Genomic DNA, 19,520 nt, shown 5'->3' on the forward strand with positions numbered 1-19,520 from the left:
CCCCGCCGTGTCCCGCCACAGAAGGTCGAGGTGCCGGGGTACGGAAGAGGTCGCCCGCTCGTGACAGCCAGGATGTAACAGGAGCGCCTGCGGAGCACCCCCCTTCCCAACGGCTCTTACCGCCCCCCTCACGTGACGGCCGCCACGGCGATACAAACACTCTTCCACGCACCGGCCAATCGGGAGAGCGGGCTCGCTTTCTCCCTGGCTTCCAATTGGTCCGGAGCGCGGGGCGGGGCGGGGCGTGCGCCGCCGCTCCTCCCGCCGGTCCTTTCTGCCCGAGGGCGGGGAGGGGGGGAGGCGAGCGGGCGCGTGCCCGCTCGCCGCAGTTCTGCATTCCGCCACCGGCGCGCGGGGTCTCGCGCACGCTCCAACCGCTGCAGTAGCCGGGTCTCGGTGGGGCGGGGCAGGGCGGGGCGGCTGCAGGGCGCTCTCCGCCGGTGCGGGCGGAGGTGGGAGCGGAGCGGCGCGGCGGGGCCGTGCCGGGCGCGGAGGTGACTGACTGCCCGCCGGTCAGCGGGGATGCTGCTGCCGCTACCACCGCCGCCGCTGCCGCTTGTGAGGGGGCAGCAGGCGGGCGAGCGGGCGGCCGCGGCGCCCGGCGGTATGAGTAGCGGCGGGAGCGATCGCCGAGCCCCGCGGCGGCGCTAGGGGCCACTCCCCGCTCCGGTCGCCACCTGCGAGCCGCGGCGGCCGGTTCAGCTCGCCCGGAGGCGCAGCGCGAAGGAAGGCAGAGCCCCTCCGCCCGCCGGGGGTGCAGCCGGGCCGGCCACAAAGCGCCGCCGCCCGCTCTCCTCCTCCTAGATCGGCGGCGCTGCCCCCGCCGGCCCACCCGCTCCCGGAGAGGTTGCGGGAGGGAGGGGGCGAGCGCAGCCCCCTTGTCGCCTTGTGGCTGCCCGGTCCATGGGAGGAGCGGGCCGCCTCCCTCCGGGAAGCGCCGCCGCGGCTCGCCGGGACTGAGCGGGGCGGCCGGCCGCCGGCGCGGAGGGAAGGATGCCACTGCTGCGGAAGGTGCTGCGGGTCTCCAACCGCTCCATGCTGGCCTTCATCTTCTTTTTCTCCTTCTCGTCCTCTTGCCTCTACTTCATCTATGTGGCCCCCGGGATCGGTGAGTCGAGAGCCGCCCCTTCGGGGTGGGGGGGACATGGGTGTGGGGGGATGTACCGCGGCCCAAGGCGGGAGGGCACGGGGTGGGGGGCGAAAGGCGAGACCCCCCGTGCCGAGGTGGGGTCGGAGCGGCTGGCGAGGGCCCTGGCGGCCGCGGTAACGTCTGTTAATCTCGCATCTTTGTTCTGTTGATTTCAAACGCTCTAGAAGATTCATCTGCCATCGCGAGGTAGGTGAATGCTGTTCTTGCTTCCCAGGCCGGAAAAGAGAGGTAAAAAAGCAGCTCCCGTTTCCTCGTGTTATAAATTACATGGCAGAAACCAGGAAAGAACTGCAAAACTGCCTGCTGGAGTCACTTGAACGCATTCACCTTTGAAATCGTTAGTAACTGCATTAATAATAAAGCACGTGTGAACAGAAATTAAGGACGGGTTTGAATATTTCTCATTTGCTTCCGTCAGTGGGATCTCTCTTCGCAGGTTTTACCGTTTGTTAACTTCCACTTCTGAAAGAACCACTTGAGAGGGGAGGCAAACGGTTGCTTTAAGAAAAGCGACATAAATAACTGTGCAGGTCTGGGTCAGCCAAAAAACCATGCTGTTTTCTGTACTTTGCTCTTCTGCTGTTTCTGAGAGACTGTCAGGTTTTTCCTCACTGGATGATCCTTTCAGAACTGGTTCGCCTTACCCCTGAGCTAAGGCAAGCAGCATCCTGTATGGTGCTCTCTGGTGTTTCACTGCGTTGGGTGTCAACTGGCTGGTCAACGTTTTCCTTCTTTTCTCCTGCGCTTCTCCTTGCTTATCAGGTGCTACTTAAATGCCTGTAAGACCATCTTGCTCTTTGTTCGCAGTGCTTAAAACTTTTCTCTGCAGTCATTACTGTAAAATGTCCACGTTGATTTGGCTGATGAATCTGCTGTTTGGCCTCCTCTTGTTCGCAATCTTCTATTTAGTTTGCAGACCCTTTCAAGGTACAAATGCTTCTCCCATACTTGTAGCACTTCATACAATATTGACATGTCTGTCAATTATTATTACAGTTCAAATAAATATGAAAAAAAGAATTAGGGAATATATAATGGGTCGGAGTTCATGAGTTTTCTTGTCAGTCAGTGTTTCCCCGCTGAGAGGGATGTAACTTAGTCTCATAAGTGAGAGAATGATGCCGCTAGGGTCCGTTTAGACATCTCATTTCTATGAGACACTAGTGCAATATCAGAGTAGACTTTAAGCACAGCAGTTGGTATATGATTTAGAAAGCAAAGTGCAGTTTCTGGATCTTCATAAGTAAGTGAAACTATTAACATCTTACATTATGTATGCAGCTGGAGTTTTACTTCATTATTTAAATGCTGCTTCTTCAGTGGGTATCCTCTAAGTAGTATGTTCTTTTCTTAATAAACAAGGCTTATGCAGTACCTTGTTCAGACTCAGAGTCCCTTGTGATGACACTTTTCTTTCCTGACTTCATCTTGCTGCTTAGCAGCTGGGGCTTAGAATTCTGTTAGGTTTCCTTTGTATCAGGAGTGAAATAAAATTGACAGTGTGCACCAAGAGAATTCTCGGGGTAGGTTATTTAGGTCATATCAACCTTAAGGAAAAAAACCCAAACAATCTGGTCTCTTCTGTTATCTCGGACATACATACTGTGGCTAGCCCTTTCAAGCTGTGGTTTAACAATACAGAAATCTTCAGTAGTTACACAGGTTTGTGAGATTACAGCTCTTTCCTGCTACTCTTCAATGGGGTGCTGCCCTGACTTTGTATGCAGTTGTGTTGTGAACTCATCCAGTTTAAACAAATCAAAACCCTATAATATTGGGGTTATTCTTTGTCTGTGGCACTTCTTGGATCCACTTTGAGATGCTACCATGCTGTGCTGGCCTTAGTGGGGGAGGGAATATAGAAAATGGTAAAAGAAAGGGCAATAGGAAAATTTTACACCGTTAATCTAAGCCTGTCAGTTTGCAGATGTGATACTGATTTCCCAGGAATTTGCTCCTGGAAATGTGACTGTGTAGGATGGAGGGAGAGACAGTCAAATGTTATCTTAAACCCAGTAGGCATCCTGGCAATATTCTTGGGCCAAACGTCAGTTGTAAGAATGGAAGATTTGCAAAAAACCCAATAACACCTCACCCCCAAGTTTATAGGCAGATGATTCATCTAATAATCCATTGCTGTATGCTCATGCCATCTGCACATGGCAATATGTATTTGCTTCTTTCCATTGCTGTGTGGTGGAATAGGTGCATTTAAATCGAAGCTGATTGTGTGTGGAGAGGAGGGCTTAAGATTAGTTATGGAGTTTCAGCCACCTATCTGAGACATTTTTTAGTGAAGATACTTGGTTCATCAGAACACTTTCTCAAGCTACAAGACACAGTGGCAGAGAGGAGGAAAGTTCTGATTGTGTTGTAGGAAACTGGAGTTGCTGCATGGCTGGTTTCTCTTCCTGATGGTTGGAGGAACTGAAAAGAGCAGGAGAAGTTGGACTCCCAAATGTTTTATGGGGCAGCAGTGTACTGTAAGGTGGGAGGTGGAAGATGTAGCAGAATGGCTTCCTGAGATGTCAAAGCTGAGTGGAAGTTTGAATTCTTACGGGCTAATAGAGTGTAATTCCTTCCTAGCAAGCAGTTCATGGCTTATCAAAGGGATGCAATGTCTGCACAAGTAAGCCCTTAGCACTGGGAGAATTCTCAAAGAGGTCATGATCACATTTTTTCTGTCCTTCATGCTAATTAGAAAGTAGAGTTACTGTTCTTTTTTTTTTTTTTTTTTTTTAGCAAAATTGCAGATTTTGGGGCAAATGCAGTTTGGGTAAATTTGGAATACTGGCAGTTTGTTCAGAGGGATAAATATTACTTGTTTTAAGGTCTTTAATTACTTCTGTGTAATATTTAATATTATCTAAAATTTAAGTGTTCTTATTTGCACAATTATTACCTGTATATCACTTTTTTTTTGTAGATGCTTTAAAGAATGTTATTTCATTGGGAAATAGAAAATTCTGTTATTCCATGTATTTTGGAATACAAGGAGAGGAAAAGCATTTAAATTTCAGGTTTTCAGGCATTGTTCTGTGTTTTGAGACTGACATACAGTATTCCACATAATATAAAAATACAAGGTTTATATGGTTGAGAAGAATTCGTACTCTATGTTGAGGTTGTTCATGTGCCTCTGTTCCCTCCTCTGTAAGACCAGAAGATGAGATGGGGTAGAGATGTCTGCAGCCCTGCCTCAGCACCTCGGTCATCTTTTGATATTGGAGCTCAGATATGGAAGCAGGCTAATTTCTAACTGCTGATTAGAGAAGACAACTATTTTTCTGGTTTTCATTTTCCCTGTTTAATTGAGTGGATGTTTTGAAGCAAAACCTAGAGGGATAGGGTGGCAAGGTAAAATGGTAGAAAATGTTTTAAGTGTTTAAAAATTTAAAATCTCATTTAAATGCTTAAATGATGCTTTTATGTGATAGTCTCAAGTATTTGGTCGAAACAGATAACAGGTGCTACTTCTCCAGAAGGACCACTTTTCTGACAGTGCTTCGCCTGGTGCTCCTTCTCTGGTGTGTGAGATGAAAAGATACAAACTGAAGTTGCTGGTTTTGATTTAGTCAATGAAGATAGCATGTGATTCGGAAACTTCACTGGAAGTTACAAATATCCATGTATACTGCAGTTAGAGACTGAAGAAGCTAGCTGAGAGCAGGAATCTTTGGCACTAATATGTTCTTTCTCAGTGTCACAGATAACAGTACTGATAAAAGGGACTTGAATAGTCAATGTCTGGTGCTGACAGCTGTTCAGAACACATGTTTAGGTTCAAGTTTACATCATGGAAAGAATGCAAAGACAAGAAGAATAAGACAAAGTATCAAGGCAGTGGTGACCAAGAGAGATAATTTTCTGATTTTATTTCACTGCCAAGCCAATCTGAATATTGCCAGAGATTTTTTTCTTTGCTTTTCCCATTTTCTAGCAGCATCATAACTGAAGTCACATTGGACAACATAACTGGTCTCAGAAAATGCTCTCTTACTCATCTCTGGGTTATTCCTTTCTGATTACTCCAGCAGAGAGAACCTTTACTAGGTTAGGCAGAAGAATACCTTAGAGCTCTCAATATTGTAGTCAATTGCAGTCCAGCTTGGCCGGTTTGGACATGATGACCATTGTAGTGCTTATCAGAACTGGTCATGGATCAGTGCAGCAACCAGGGAAGATGCAGTCTGCCTTTGACATCAGTAACTAGAAATCCGGAATGGCAGGATGAGATTGAGGAGGGAAAACCAGCTACTGATTTCTTTTTTCTAGTCTTCTGCTTCTCTTATTAAAACTTTGCTGCTTTTCTGGTAATCCTAACCAAAGGGCAGCTGTGCAGGCTAGGTGGAACTTGAAAGCATCTCCACTGATTTCAGCTCACAATTTGATATTACTCTATTTCCTATTCTGTTATTAGGAAATAATTTCCTAACAGGAAGGGGTGGTGTCACTCATTTTTGAACTTGTGCAGAAATGGAGGAAAGAGCTGAAAATGCTGTCACCAAGAAAAATGGTTGTCCGTGCTTCCAGGTGCTGAGCCCATAGATAGGGGCACAGCCTCTGTGCTAATATTCTTTGTCCCTGACATCTGTGGCAGTTGTGATCATAGAATAGATTGGCAGAGACCTCTGGAGGTCATCTGATCCAACTTTATGCTGAAAGCAGATCCTACTAGATCGGATTGCTCAGGGCCATGTCCAGATGAATTCTGAATAACTCCAGGGATGGAGATTCTGCAGTCTCTCTGGGAAACCCTTTCCAGTGTTTGGCAACTGAGAAAATCATAATATGTAATCATATTTTCCCATCTTGCAACTTGTGTTCATTGCTTGTGTCCTTGTGTCTTTTCTCAGTGTACTTCCAAGTGTTTAATTTCAACTTTTCTATATACTTCTATTACATAGGTGAAGACAGCAAAAAAATTCATCTTCCTGGTTAAAGGAGAAGCCGCTGGCCGAGCATCCATTCACAGCATTCAGGATGCGTTCACACACACCACCTGAGACTTTTTAACTGCTAGGACCAGAGTTCCTTTGTAGCGGGCAGCTCCACTGAGCCAATGGGTGCCCCTTCTAAACTCTTTGCTCATACACACTCACTCTTGGGTGCTTTCTCTCCCCTCAGGCTCAACCCTAGGTTTCCCTGAAGCAGAGTCTCCAATATGCTGCAGACCAGATTAATTTATTGAGTGGTACAGTGGTGAAGACCAGCTTGAGCTGGCTGCCTCTGCAGAGGGATCCCAAACAAAGAAATCCCTGGGCAATTATGCCCTTAAAATCTAAGTTCTCCTCCCCACACGCATTGATTTGGTCCAATATCAATATTTGGGTCTGGAGTTGTCTTGTTCCTCGTTGGGTCCTTTCTCTCTTTCCAGATGGGCCATTCCTTTTGTTATCTTCATGGATGCAGTTTCTGCTGATGGTTGTGGCTCTCTAATCTGTCTGGTTTGCACCAGTGTTGGGGCCTTCCTTCATGTAGTGATGTAAACGTTCAATAGATGGTCAGCATATCTAGGCAAAAGTTCACAGCTGGCTGCCTAAGGCTTTAGCAAGCCTTGCTGCTAATGCTATGTATTGGATTCTGTTTGAGCTAGAAAGTGACTTCTGCAACACTCCTCTTAGCCATTTCTACTTCAGACTGAACAAACCCATTGCTTTCAGTTTCTACTTGTAGGTTATGTGCTCCATGTGGGAAGCTTTCCTCTGGGCTTGTTCTGGTATGTTAATATCTGTCTCTTACTGGGATCCCCAAATTGGACACAGTACTCCAATTACGGTTTCACAAGTTGCTGAATAGAGAAGAACAGTTGCCCCTATTGATCTGCTGGTTATGCTGTTGCTAATACAGGACAGCATACTGTTGACTGTATTTGCCACAATGATACATGGAAGATATAATACCTCGTCTGAGGGTTTTGTAATAGAGCCTGTGTCTTCAAGGCAGTAGGTTTAATACAGCTCAAGGGCTGTGCTGGAATAAGAATAGTACAGCTAGACTATTTAAAACAAAACAAATCCTTTGTTACTCTCCTCTGTTGATGCTGTGTGGCAATATCATCTGATAAAAGACAGATGGGTTTTGCAGGATGTGGTAGATGTTAATGTTTTTTTGCTGTTCTCTTTTACACCTTTCTAGGCAATTTTCCCGTGGGTCTCTTATAAGTTTCTTCAGTGAATAAAACCTGTTTGTCCTTTTGTTTCATAATTTCTGCAGGGAAATGTCTGTACTACAGACCTGGTTGTTGTTTGGGAGCTATTTTCAGCTATATTCCTTCATTAAGGTTTGTGTGTTAAAGGCTTCATGTGGAGGCAGGAGTAATTTCATTTGCTGCGGTGGTCTTTCTTGTTTGGAGTGCAGCTTTTCACTTCAGTTCCACAAATTACAACCAACCCTTTAACAGAAACACTTTAGTGTCTTCCCTTTTTTCTTGAACAGAGGAGTATGAGGCTTATGCATTCTTCTGCTTGATTGCTGATTTCCAGTGATCAGGATTTCTTAGGCATTTTGACTAATGGTATGAGCTCGTTATGAGCTCAGGCAGTTTCATGGGTAAATTTTCTGCCTTAATCTGGGAGATGCAAAGATTTTTCCATGGTGTTGGCCCAGCACAGTCATTCCTACCACCTGATGCTGAATAAATTATTGCGATTCAGTCATTCATGACTGTCTTTTGCTTATACCAACAGATAAGCTTTAACGAAACATGCATATTTCTTTCTGAATCAGTTGGTTTGCTTCTTTATCTGATAGTTTTCCTAAAGCCCTTAGGTATACTTAGTTATTAGTCAAGGAACTTGCCTGCATAAGGTTTCACAGAGTACTCATTTTGTGGTCTTGCTCTTAGAAAAGGGAAAAAAAAATACAGGCCCTTACCGTGTGCAGCGGAATTCACAAGGGCGAAGTAATTATGAGACCTTTTGTGAAACGTATTTTTACTTAAGTCAGCCAGTTATTTGAATGTGGTGTTCTTATCCACTGAGGAGAAGAAACTTGCATGCCTTGGAAACTTTTATTTGAACTATGGTGCTTCACTGACATGGTCCACTCTTTAACTGTTTCCACATCTGTCTGTGGTGAAAAATAACTTATCTACTGGCTTTTCATTACTAAGACTGTCCCTACAAGTGACTATTTCTGTTTGTTTTTCTACAGCTCTTAGTCTGTTTTGAGTAATATTTTGTAATCAGATAATGCAATGGTGTTATGGGGAGCAGATGCAGTGGTTGTGCATCGTGTGGGATCTGGTGCTAGTTTGTGTGAATACAGTGGAGAGATTGGTTTCAGGGCTTTCAGATACCCTGCAAAAAGGCATCTTTTGTATCCCCAATGGTCAGTTCACTGTCTTAAGTTTGCAGTTGTCCTTTACCTTCATGTTGTTGTGTGTATTATTTTTTTATTTAATTTGACACTTGGGATATTTAATTTACAGGTACTACAGTTTTCTATTTTTCTCAATAACTGAACTCATTAAAACAAAATTCTGGAAGAATTGGCAAGGCTTAGGCTTAAAATGTCACTAGATAACCATTTAATTGTTGGTGTCCAAAGTCATCCTGTCTGCAACAGTCTTCACTGAACAAACGTTGTAATGAAATTTCAGTATTTTAAAGTTAGAATTTTAAAGTTGAAATTTTACTAAAATAGTATAAATATGTAAGTAAAAATATTTACTTTCCTGATTGAATCTGCCCTGAGTAGAGGGGAAAGAAACCAAACCGAGTAAATATATAAGCTGCATTTTTAGTGCTTCCAGCAATGCCAATTTTTAAATTTGGGTAGGATACTGTTTCAGAATTAGCTTTTGAATTATTTCTAACTTCCTAGTTAATCAGTAGATATCCTTAGATTGAAGGATAGAATTATCAGATGTGTCAGAAGTTGTATTGAACATTGTGTCATGTATCAGGCTAGAGAAATTATTTTTTTTTCCACCAATAAATGGAGGCTTGACCATTGAGATTTCCTCTTTTACTGGCTCCAGTAAACAGTAAACTGACACTGAAACCCTCAGACTTGCAGTCAGAGGACTCATCCATTTGGCATATCCTTTGTGGCAGTTGAATGTACGTTACCTGGAGTATTGAAAAACACCACCACTAAAAACAATTTGAAGACTCTCTGTTGTAGCTGATACAGATTCATCTGTCTGCACCATATGAATGATCCCTATTAACCTCCAGAAATATCTGTAGTTGTTGGCATTTTCAGTAGATTTGAGATTATTATCTTTCTAATGTGTTTTCCATATAAGGAGGTGTATGTATGCAGACTCAAATGCAGTCTCACTGTACCCATGAAATAAGTTTGGATTTATTGTTAAATTACAAATAGTGCAAAACTGGTATTAAATATTCAACAATAAATCAAGTTAAAAAAAATTTTAAAGGCATACCTTTTTTATAATGGTTGTTGAATATGTTTTAGAAACAACTTCTGTTTAACAACAGATGTGTAACAATAAAATCCTACGGAAGTTGAACACTTACTATAGGATTTACCTGTGTTCTCTGTAGATTTCAGTTTCTGACTAGGAACCAGTTTATAGTAGTCTTACGTTACTTTGGGTATCGTCCTTCACTGCAAAACTGTTTAATGAATCTGTTTTACAGACTAAAGTCCTTATCCTGTAGTTGTGGAAAATATTCCTAGCTTTTAAAATCATGACTGTGATGTTTTAGCAACAGTCTTCAGCTGACCGCTCCTTACTGCCTATTTAGATTAGTTTGTAAAATTTAATTTTTAACACTTTTGTATTAATTTGTCATGTATGAACTCTGCCAGCAGTGTATTTATAACTCTTATATTGCTGAGAATAGTATCATGCAACCTTGAGATGAGAAGAGATCCATGTGGGACTTGTTCTAGAAATGTCCCCATGAGATGATTCCCCATTTACGATTACTAGTGGAGAACTTTCTGTTAACCTATTCAAATCCATGTCAATTTTTATGCAATGTGTTGAATGTGCTTTTCAGAAGTCCTGTGAAAACAGGTGTTGACTAGCAGTTGAGTAATTCTAGGGGCAATGGTCATTTGGCAAGACCTATTTTCTGTAAAGCTGTTTATTGGATTTGAATTTTGCAGTGTTCCAGGATTCTTCATGAAGTATCTCTGAGCTTTTCAGTATTTTTTTTTTTTCTGGAAGATCAGTTTATAATGTTGTTATAGCTGCTCTGATGGTCATCATCTCAATTTTTAAGTATGGGGGTGTTAACTGTTTTTGCTTGTTGCTTTGAAAGTGTTCTTGGTGTAAGGCTTTTTCTTGTGTGTTTTTGTGGGCTTTTTTGTATGACAAAAGCTGCATTTTAAAATTTGTGATCTCTAGGTCTGTTCATCGCTTCTTCTTTGGCATTTAAGAACTTGTAATTTGTGATCTCATTAACACTTTTCTGTCTTGTTGAAATAATCACAGTTCTAACTTCCTACTGTTCTCCAGAATGTTAGTCACTGATCCAGTTTTAAATTCAGTTGTTCTGTTGTATACTTTACTACATTGTTTTCTTCTAAGTGCATGGCATGTTGTTTTGGCTTTGGTTTAGTGTATGTGTACAGCATGATAAATTGCTAAGTTTCTATATAAAACTGTTTTGTGCTTTTTCTGTGAAGCTAAGGGATGATAAACTAATGCAGTGTTGTGAGAAATGCTTTAATTTTTGATGTGCTGCTTAGAAAGAGCTTAATTCCTTAATGGAGAGTGATCTGTGAATGGGACTTTTTTCCTTTAAAATAAGTGTAAAAGTGTAAATAGTCCTCAGGTAAATATTTTAAATAACAAAGCTACCTGAGGTAAAACATTGAGCCATTTTTACAGATATTTTTATATTTTAAGAATTAATGCACTCCCCCTCAGTGATCTGTTTTCAGTCTAACACATAAAACTATTAATAGCTAGTGAGCTATAAAACTGGAGACAAAAAATGATCCATCTGGTATTTTTAACATCTCTGAAATACAGGATGATCCCTTTGATGCTGTAATGTGCTTCATCAGAATGAGTTTTAAATAATGCCCTGAAACCAGGACTTTGATGACTGACTTGGAGCTCTGTGTCCATGATTGCTGATACAGATCTGGATCAATTGGTAGTGAAAATTTAATCTGAATTACGTACGAGCTTATGTTCACACTGCAGTTGCTTTAGGCAGAACATTTAGTATGGTATTTATTCCAAGGAGTCCTATATGGGAGTGTTGTTTTCTATCTTGCACTGCACTTCCCACTTGCTTACCTTGTACACTGTGTGACAGTCTGGAGTCTATATGTTCATTGAATCAGAATTGCTGTTTCTTTCTTATTTTGGACCATGTACAGTGAAGTAAGGAGAATATGAATAAATCTAGTTTTGGGTGGTTACATTTTTAGAGGTTTTCTTTGGTTAAATGGGAAATTTTGCCTTTCTGGTTTGTGTACTGCCTTGCACTGTGGCAGGAGTGATGGTTGGTACAAATGCAGACAGACAGTAATGGAAGAAAATCACAGAATAGTTGAGATTGGACGGGACCTCTGGAGGTCTTCTGGTCCAACACACTGCTCAAGCAGGGCTGCCTGGAGCCAGTTGCTCAGTACTGTGTCCAGATGACTTCTGAGTATCTCTGAAGATGGTTTCCATGAGCAACCTGTGGCAGTGCTCAGTCACCCACATAGTAAAGAAGTGTTTCCTGATGTTCAGGTGGAACCTCCTTTGTTTCAGTTTGTGCCCATTGCCCCTTGTCCTGTCGTTGGGCACCACTGAAAAGAGCCTGGCTCTGTCCTCCTGTCACCCTCCCTTCATGTACATTATATACATATACACCCACCCTTTAAATACATTAGTATGATCCCCCTGAGCCTTTTCATTTCCAGGCTGAACAGTCCTAGCTCTCTCAGCCTTTCCTCATAGGAGAGATGCTCCAGTCCCTTTGTCTCCTTCATGGCCCTTTGTTGGACCCTATCCATTATGTTCATGTTTCCCTTTTTACTGTGGAGCCCAGAACTGGACAGACACAGCATGCCAGGTGTGACCTTACAGTGCTGAGTAGAGGGAAAAGATCATCTTGACCTGCTGACAACATTGCTCCTAATGCAGCCCAGGATGCCATTGGCCTTCTTTGCACCAGGGGCACATTGCTGGCTTATGTTCAACTTGGTGTCCACCAGGACCTCCAAGGCCTTTTCTGCCAAGCTGCTTTCCAGCTGGGTGGTGCCCAGCATACACTGGTGCCTGGTGTCATTCCTCCCCAAGTACAGAACTTTGCACTCCTCCTTGCTGAGCTTCATGAAGTTCCTGTCAGCCCATTTCTCCAGCTTGTTGAGGTCCCTGTGGACGGCAGCAGCGCCTGCTGGCATATCAGCTAGTTATCCCAGTTTTGTGTCATAAACAGGCTTTCTGAGGGTACACTCTGCACCATCATCCAGATCATTAATGAAGTGTTAAACAGGACTGGACCCAGTATTGACCCCTAGGGTATACTGTTAGTCACTGGCCTCCAACTAGACTTAGTGCACTGATCCTAACCCTCTGGGCCTGGTCAGTCAGTCAGTTTTTGATCAAACTGTTTGCTCATCCAGCCTGTACACCAGCAGCTTGTCCGTGACGATCTTACAGGATACAGTGTGAAGGGGCTTACTGAAGTCTGGGTAGACAATGTCTGCTGCTCTCTTACCTACTAGGCTGGTCATTTTGTCATAGAAGTTTATCATGTTGGTCAAGCATGACTTCCCCTGGGTGAGGCCATGCTTGGCCACTCCTCATGATTTTCTTCTTGTTCATGTACCTGAAGAATAGTTTCCAGGATTAGATGCTCCATCACCTTCCCAGGAACTGGGGTGAGGCTGACCAGCATGTAGTTCCTTGGGTCCTCATTCTTGCCCTTCTTTGTTAAACAGAAGCTGCTGCCTGAGCATTCACACACACCACCTGAGACTTAAACTGCTAGGACCAGAGTCTCTTCATAGCGGGCAGCTCCACTGAGCTGACAGGTGCCCCTTTTTGACTCCTCGTTCACACACACTCACTCTTGGGTGCTTTCTCTCCCCTCAGGCAGAACCCTAGGTTTCCCTGAAGCAGAGTCTCCAATATGATGTAGACCAGATTAATTTATTGAGTGGTACAGCGGTTGAAAAACAAACAAACAAATAAAAAAAAACCCAAAACAAAACCAGACAAAACCCCAAACAAACAGCTTGAGCTGGCTGCCTCTGCAGAGGGATCCCAAACAAAGAAATCCCTGGGCAATTATGCCCTTAAAATCTAAGTTCTCCTCCCCACACGCATTGATTTGGTCCAATATCAATATTTGGGTCTGGAGTTGTCTTGTTCCTCGTTGGGTCCTTTCTCTCTTTCCAGATGGGCCATTCCTTTTGTTATCTTCATGGATGCAGTTTCTGCTGATGGTTGTGGCTCTCTAATCTGTCTGGTTTGCACCAGTGTTGGGGCCTTCCTTCATGTAGCGATGTAAACATTCAATAGATGGTCAGCATATCTAGGCAAAAGTTCACAGCTGGCTGCCTAAGGCTTTAGCAAGCCTTGCTGCTAATGCTATGTATTGGATTCTGTTTGAGCTAGAAAGTGACTTCTACACTCTTGAAGATAGGAGTGACATTTGCTTTTCTCCAGTCCTTGGGCATTTCTCCAAGTCACCATAATTGATCAAGATTATCAAGGGTGCCCTTGCAATGACATCTGCCAACTCTGTCAGCACTTGTGGGTGCATCCCATCAGGGCTGTCGTGCTTTGACCCCAGTTGGCAACTAAGCACCAGACAGCCACTTACTTGTTCCCCCACCCCGCAGTGGGATGGGGGAGAGATTTGGAAGAGTAAAAGTGAGAACACTTAAGGGTTGAGATAAGAACAGTTTAATAATTGAGATAAAATATAATAGTAATAAACTGTAATGAAAAGGAAAATAATAAAAAGAGAAATAAAAGCCAAGACAGACAAGTGATGCAAATTTAAAAAATCACTCACCACCAAGAGGCCAGTGCCCAGCCTGTCCCTGAGCAGTGCCCCTGACCCGGCTGGCTTTCCCCTAGTTTATGTACTGGGCATGATGTCATATGGTATGCAATACCCCTTTGGTGAGTTTGGGTCATCTGTCCTTGCTTTTCCCCCCTCCCAACTTCTTGTGCATCTCCAGCCTTCTCAGTTGGCTGGTGGAGCATGAGAAGCTGAGAAGTCCTTGACTAGTGTAAGCACTACTTAGCAACAACTAAAACTTCAGTGTGATATCAACATTATTCTCATATTAAATCCAAAACACAGCACTATACCAGCTAGTAGGAAGAAAATTAACTCTATCCTTGCTGAAATCAGAACAAGGCTCACAGACTTATATATGCCCAATTTGCTTAAGTATTCCCTGACCTCATCCTTTTCCACTAAGGGTACACCTTCCTTGTTCCAGCATTTTCTCCTGGTCTTGGACCTGGGATTCCTGAAGGCTGGTTTTGCTAGTAAAGATTGAGGCAAAGGTACATTCAGTACTGCAGGCTTTTCCATGTCCTGTGTTTCCAGGTCTGCGTCTTGTGCAATGGGCCCACATTTACCCTAGTCTTTCTTTTCACATCTATGTATTTATAGAAACCATTCTTGTTGTCTTTGACATCCTTGGCTGGATTAATTTCCATTTGGGCTTTAGCTTTCCTGACTCTTTCCCTGGATGCTCAGGCAATGTTTCTGTATTTCTCCCAGGCTACCTGTCCTTGCTTCTGCCTTCAGTATGCTTCCTTTTTGGTTTGAGTTTGTCTGGTGGGCTCCTTGTTCATCCATGCAGGCCTCCTGGCGTTTTTGTCTGACTTCTTCATTGGGATGGAGCTCTCTTGAGCTTGGATGAGGTAATTGACATGGTTGAAGTCTCCCATGAGGACCAGGGCCTGTGAATGTGAAGCTGTTTTCATGTATGTGTGTAGAGGGCATGATCCTCTTCCTGATCAGGTGGCCTATAGCAGACACCCTCTATAAAGTCATCTTTAATCCTAACCCTAAAAATACCAGTTGGCTCCTCTTGCATCCCCAGGCAGAGATCCATAAACTCAGCTGTTCTGACTGTCTCACCATAGAGGGTGAATCTCCTTCCTCGTCTTTCCTTCCTGTCCTCCCAAACCAGCCTGTATCCCTCCATTCCAACATTCCAGTCATGGAAGCCATCCCATCACGTCTCTATGATCCCAAAAAGATCATAGCCCTGGAACTGCACACAGATCTCTTAAGTCCCACAGCATCCTCCTAGAGAAGCTGGTGGCTCATGGCTTGGATGGGTGTACTCCTCACTGGGTGAAAAATGGCTGGATGGCCGAGCCCAGAGAGTTGTGGTGAACAGAGCTAAATCCAGCTGGTGACTGGTCACAAGCAGAGTTCCCCAGGGCTCAGTTTTGGGGTCAGTCTTGTTTAATATCTTTATCAATGATCTGGATGAGGGGATCGAGTGCACCCTCAGTAAGTTTGCAGATGACACCAAGTTGGGCAGGAGTGTTGATCTGCTTGAGGGTCTGCAGAGGGATCTGGACAGGCTGGATCGATGGGCCAAGGCCAATTGTATGAGGTTGAACAAGGCCAAGTGCTGGGTCCTGCATTTGGGTCATAACCCCGTGCAATGCTACAGGCTTGGAGAAGAGTGGCTGGAAAGCGGCCCAGCAGAGAAGGGTCTGGGGGTGCTGGTCAACAGCTGGCTGAACATGAGCCCTAGAGGTCTTTTCCAACCTTAATGATTCTATGATTCTATGTCATCATGTTTATTCTCCATATTGCGTGGATTAGCACACAGGCACTCGAGGGGCACCCAAGTATGTCAAGGATCCTATTTATGACAGCATAGGTAAGATTTGTGGAAACCCATGCCAAGCTCAGGAAGATGACCAGTATTAAAGTACCAGTGGTAGCTGAAAAGAGGATTGCTATGAAGTCATGAAACTCCAGCCCTCAGTGTTATGCTGTCAGTCGTGTTCCCTCACCACACTAGCAGAAAAGATATATTTCTCTGTTATGCTTCTGGCCATTGTGGATTGTCTTGAATACTTTGTTGCTGTCACTGCTGGTTGATGTGTCATGTGGACTGTTGTCTTTTTCACAGGTCTTTGCCAACAAGCCTGTGCCAGTAGATGAAATTTATTTTTAGTACTAAATTAATATCTTTGTTTTTTGCCTGATGCTTTTAGCTTCTGAAGTAATTTATTGGCTACTCAAGCAGTTGCTACTACCTAAGCATCTGTTGAATGGCAGTGGAGTATACTGGTCAGGTCTGTACTCCCTGTAACTATGATTGTGCTGAAGACCCTGGTGCTGGGACAGTGTGCAAAGAAAGGAAGATGTTTCATTGTGTTTATGTATTTCGGTAGAGCTGGGTGGTGAGTTGACAATCAGATCAGCCACAAAGAGGACATGTTGGACTGGGGTAGACTACAAGAATAGCTTGATGAAAACATGGCAAGGCTAGATCTTCCTGTTAGCAAGAGCAGCTCTTGAATACTTAGGTCAAGGTGGCAGCAGACTATGACAGGATGGTGGTTTGTTTTCTTTTTTTTTTTTTTTTAGTTTTGTCTTTTCATGATGACTGCTTTTGAGAGAAATATCTTTTCTAGCTTTGTCTCTCACAAAGGTCTGGGGTGTGTGTTCTAATTTTTCTCCTTTTTGTCAGAAGAAGAAAGTTGTCCTTCAACAAAGGGGAAATGCAAATGCTTTGCCAGGAAAATCTGTTTGATCAAGGTTTATGTCTGCATTATCTCGGCTACAGTGAAGTTTCCCATAGGAATTGAGAACGTTTAGATGGCCCTCTTGACTTTCTGTGGACTTGTTTGAAGGCCTTAGTCTCAGTTCTGTACTGGTTCAGGTTCCTAAGACTGCAACAGTAACATGTTTTAGTAGATTTTTCTAATATTCCTTGTGACTTCTGGGGCAAATCTTTCATCTCAGCCATACCAGGATTCAGTGCTGGAGACTATGCTCGCTGGCTGCAGTGTCACTGTGTGTATAGTAAGTGACACCTGTCTGTCTAACAGCTGAAGTGTTTGCAATCAATGTGATTTGATAGCAGCCAGAAGGAAATTCCTAAGGCTCTTGAACATGTAAGTCGAAGAAAAAGCAATGATCTTTTTCATTAAGAAAGGTGGTATCATTCTTAGGAATTTTGAAAATAGGGGCTTGTAGTGTTGATGAAAAAGGATCAAGAAGCAGCTGATGAAATGATTTATGGGCTATCAGAAAGAGGTCTAAGCATAGGTCTGTTGTTTTTCTGGTATGTTTAGTTCTTCCCTCTGAAGTCTCAGGGCATTCTTTGGTTAGGGGGGTTACTAGTTACAGCGAGCCAAATATCTTCCAGACGAATAGGTGCTTAATGTAGGTGAAGTGACAGATGATCCCTTTGATCCCCTTTGCTACCGAGAGTAAAAACTGTTCTGCAGAGGGAATTTGTCCTTCCTTTTACTTTACTTTTTGAGCTCTGTGAGTCCTCTACAGACATTTTCTTGCTAAGGCATAAATGCAGCTTCTTTTCCAACTTACTCTCTTCTGTTTAGGACAAAGAATTGTCTTGAGATCAGATTTGGGGCTTTGAGTGCAAGACTAAGACAGAGGAATATTTCATACTGCTGTTATTAGCGAGTTGCTTAATTACTCAAAATGTTGATTTACTCACCCTTGATGCCTATAATAAATATTTCACGTATAATTACCAAACATTAATACTTTGAGATTGGCCGTGGGTTATAGCAGTTGTTTAACAAAACAGCAGCTGGAAATGAATTAATAACAGTACATTTTGACTGAAAGTCATGTTAACTAGTGAGTAAAATGGGGGACTATTCTATGGGACTAAAAGATTTTCTAGACCTTTTTTGTCCTGTATTTCTATGATATATATGTAAATGCATATATGAGAGATGTATCTACATATTAAAACCTTTTTATTGGTAAATTCAATTGTTTCTTGGCACTGTCAGTTGCTTTTGTAAGTTAAAGAGAAATGAAAGTGTCATATAAACTGTATATTGACATTTTTTTAATTTGCGGTTTTTATATAGACCTGTGGTTATGAATCCATCCTATTCTTTTGTTTTGTTGCTGTTAGGTTTCATGCTTTGTGGCTCTTCATCGCAAAGGATTAATGTTCACTAGCCATGGATTCAGACACAGTAACAAATACTGAATACATTATAAATGGATATTAGAGTAATTTAGAAATAACTTATTTTAATTCAAATTCAAAATTGCTTTTTGTTTTATCAGCAAACACATATCTCTTTATGGTTCAAGCTCGTGGTATAATGTTGAGAGAAAATGTAAAAACAATAGGACACATGATCAGATTGTACACTAACAAAAATACTACACTGAATGGCACAGGTAAGAATATTTCTTATTTAATTTTATTTTTAAAAGACCTTTATGAAAAGAAAGAAAAAGCCAAACCGTAATGACATAGCTTGATTATGAAATCAGTAGGCTCAAATCCTACTTCTCTGTAACTGGAGTGAAGGCCAAATACTTATTGTTTATCAGTGTGCTTTAGTAGGAAATATTTGTCATACCTGTAACAAAGATATCTTAATTTAATTATTTTTCCTTTAGTGCAGTAAAATGTGGGGTTTGGGGTTTTTTTTAATCATGCTGCTAGGAATTTGTTACTTACAAAGTTAATGCGCTCACCTACATGATAATATGCTACAAATTCAGTGGATAACAGGTTTTTACAAAAATCAATTCCTCTTTTTAAGATTATCCTGAAGGAAGCAATTCTAGTGACTGTGTTGCTCAAACAACAATGTATCTTCCAGAAAACTTCACTTACTCTCCTTACCAGGCTTGTCCAGAGAAGCTGCCTTACATGAGTAAGTTTTAAACTGACCTTAATGTTTATTTAGTAAATTGGATTGTACGTAAACCAAAGTGCAATTATTTTAATATAAAACAGAATTGTAAGGAGTCCATATATATAGCAGAAAATAATGAATAAAATACATCTGAGAATAGACAAAAAAACTTAGCACAATTTTGCCTGTAACTATTGTGTTACTAAAACTTTTGTCCTCTTTACTAATCACCTAATGTGTTATAAATTTTATTTACAAATAATTTTACTTTCTACATATTAAATTCTAAATGTTTTTATTAATATGTAGAAATACTGTAACTTTGTGAAAAGTACCCATTCAGAATTGCTTATTTTGAGGAATAGTTACAAATTTCCTTTTCGGAAATGGTATTCCTAATACAAAGATTCATGAGGCAGAAACTAGTTCTCAAATCTTCATCAGCTACTCACAGTTACCTCAATATATAGGAAGCTGAACAAGATGGTGTAGTGAAGTGAGAACTGATGGAGGTAAGAAAGTGCTAAAAGCCTGCCATAATGATGAAGTAGTACTTACATAACAAGTGAAAAGTTGTGATCCTCA

At 42.4% G+C, this 19,520-nt stretch overlaps 1 protein-coding gene across 2 annotated transcripts in view; it reads left to right on the forward strand.

Moving 5' to 3' along the window:
• Positions 1-322: 322 nt before the first annotated feature.
• The window catches only part of B4GALT6 (beta-1,4-galactosyltransferase 6), a 35,213-nt gene continuing 16,015 nt past the window's right edge, over positions 323-19,520 (forward strand). The window contains exons 1-4 of one of the 2 annotated variants that reach the window (XM_064442809.1): positions 986-1,108; positions 1,365-1,487; positions 18,352-18,468; positions 18,840-18,953. In XM_064442809.1, the coding sequence (XP_064298879.1) occupies positions 18,369-18,468; positions 18,840-18,953 (214 nt within the window). In that variant the 5' untranslated portion in view covers positions 986-1,108; positions 1,365-1,487; positions 18,352-18,368. Of the gene's footprint in view, positions 1,109-1,364; positions 1,488-18,351; positions 18,469-18,839; positions 18,954-19,520 lie in introns of both variants that reach the window. The other variant, XM_064442808.1, reaches the window with a different exon arrangement.

Source organism: Phalacrocorax carbo, chromosome 2 (assembly GCF_963921805.1).
Source record: "Phalacrocorax carbo chromosome 2, bPhaCar2.1, whole genome shotgun sequence".
Classification (NCBI taxonomy): Eukaryota; Metazoa; Chordata; class Aves; order Suliformes; family Phalacrocoracidae; genus Phalacrocorax; species Phalacrocorax carbo.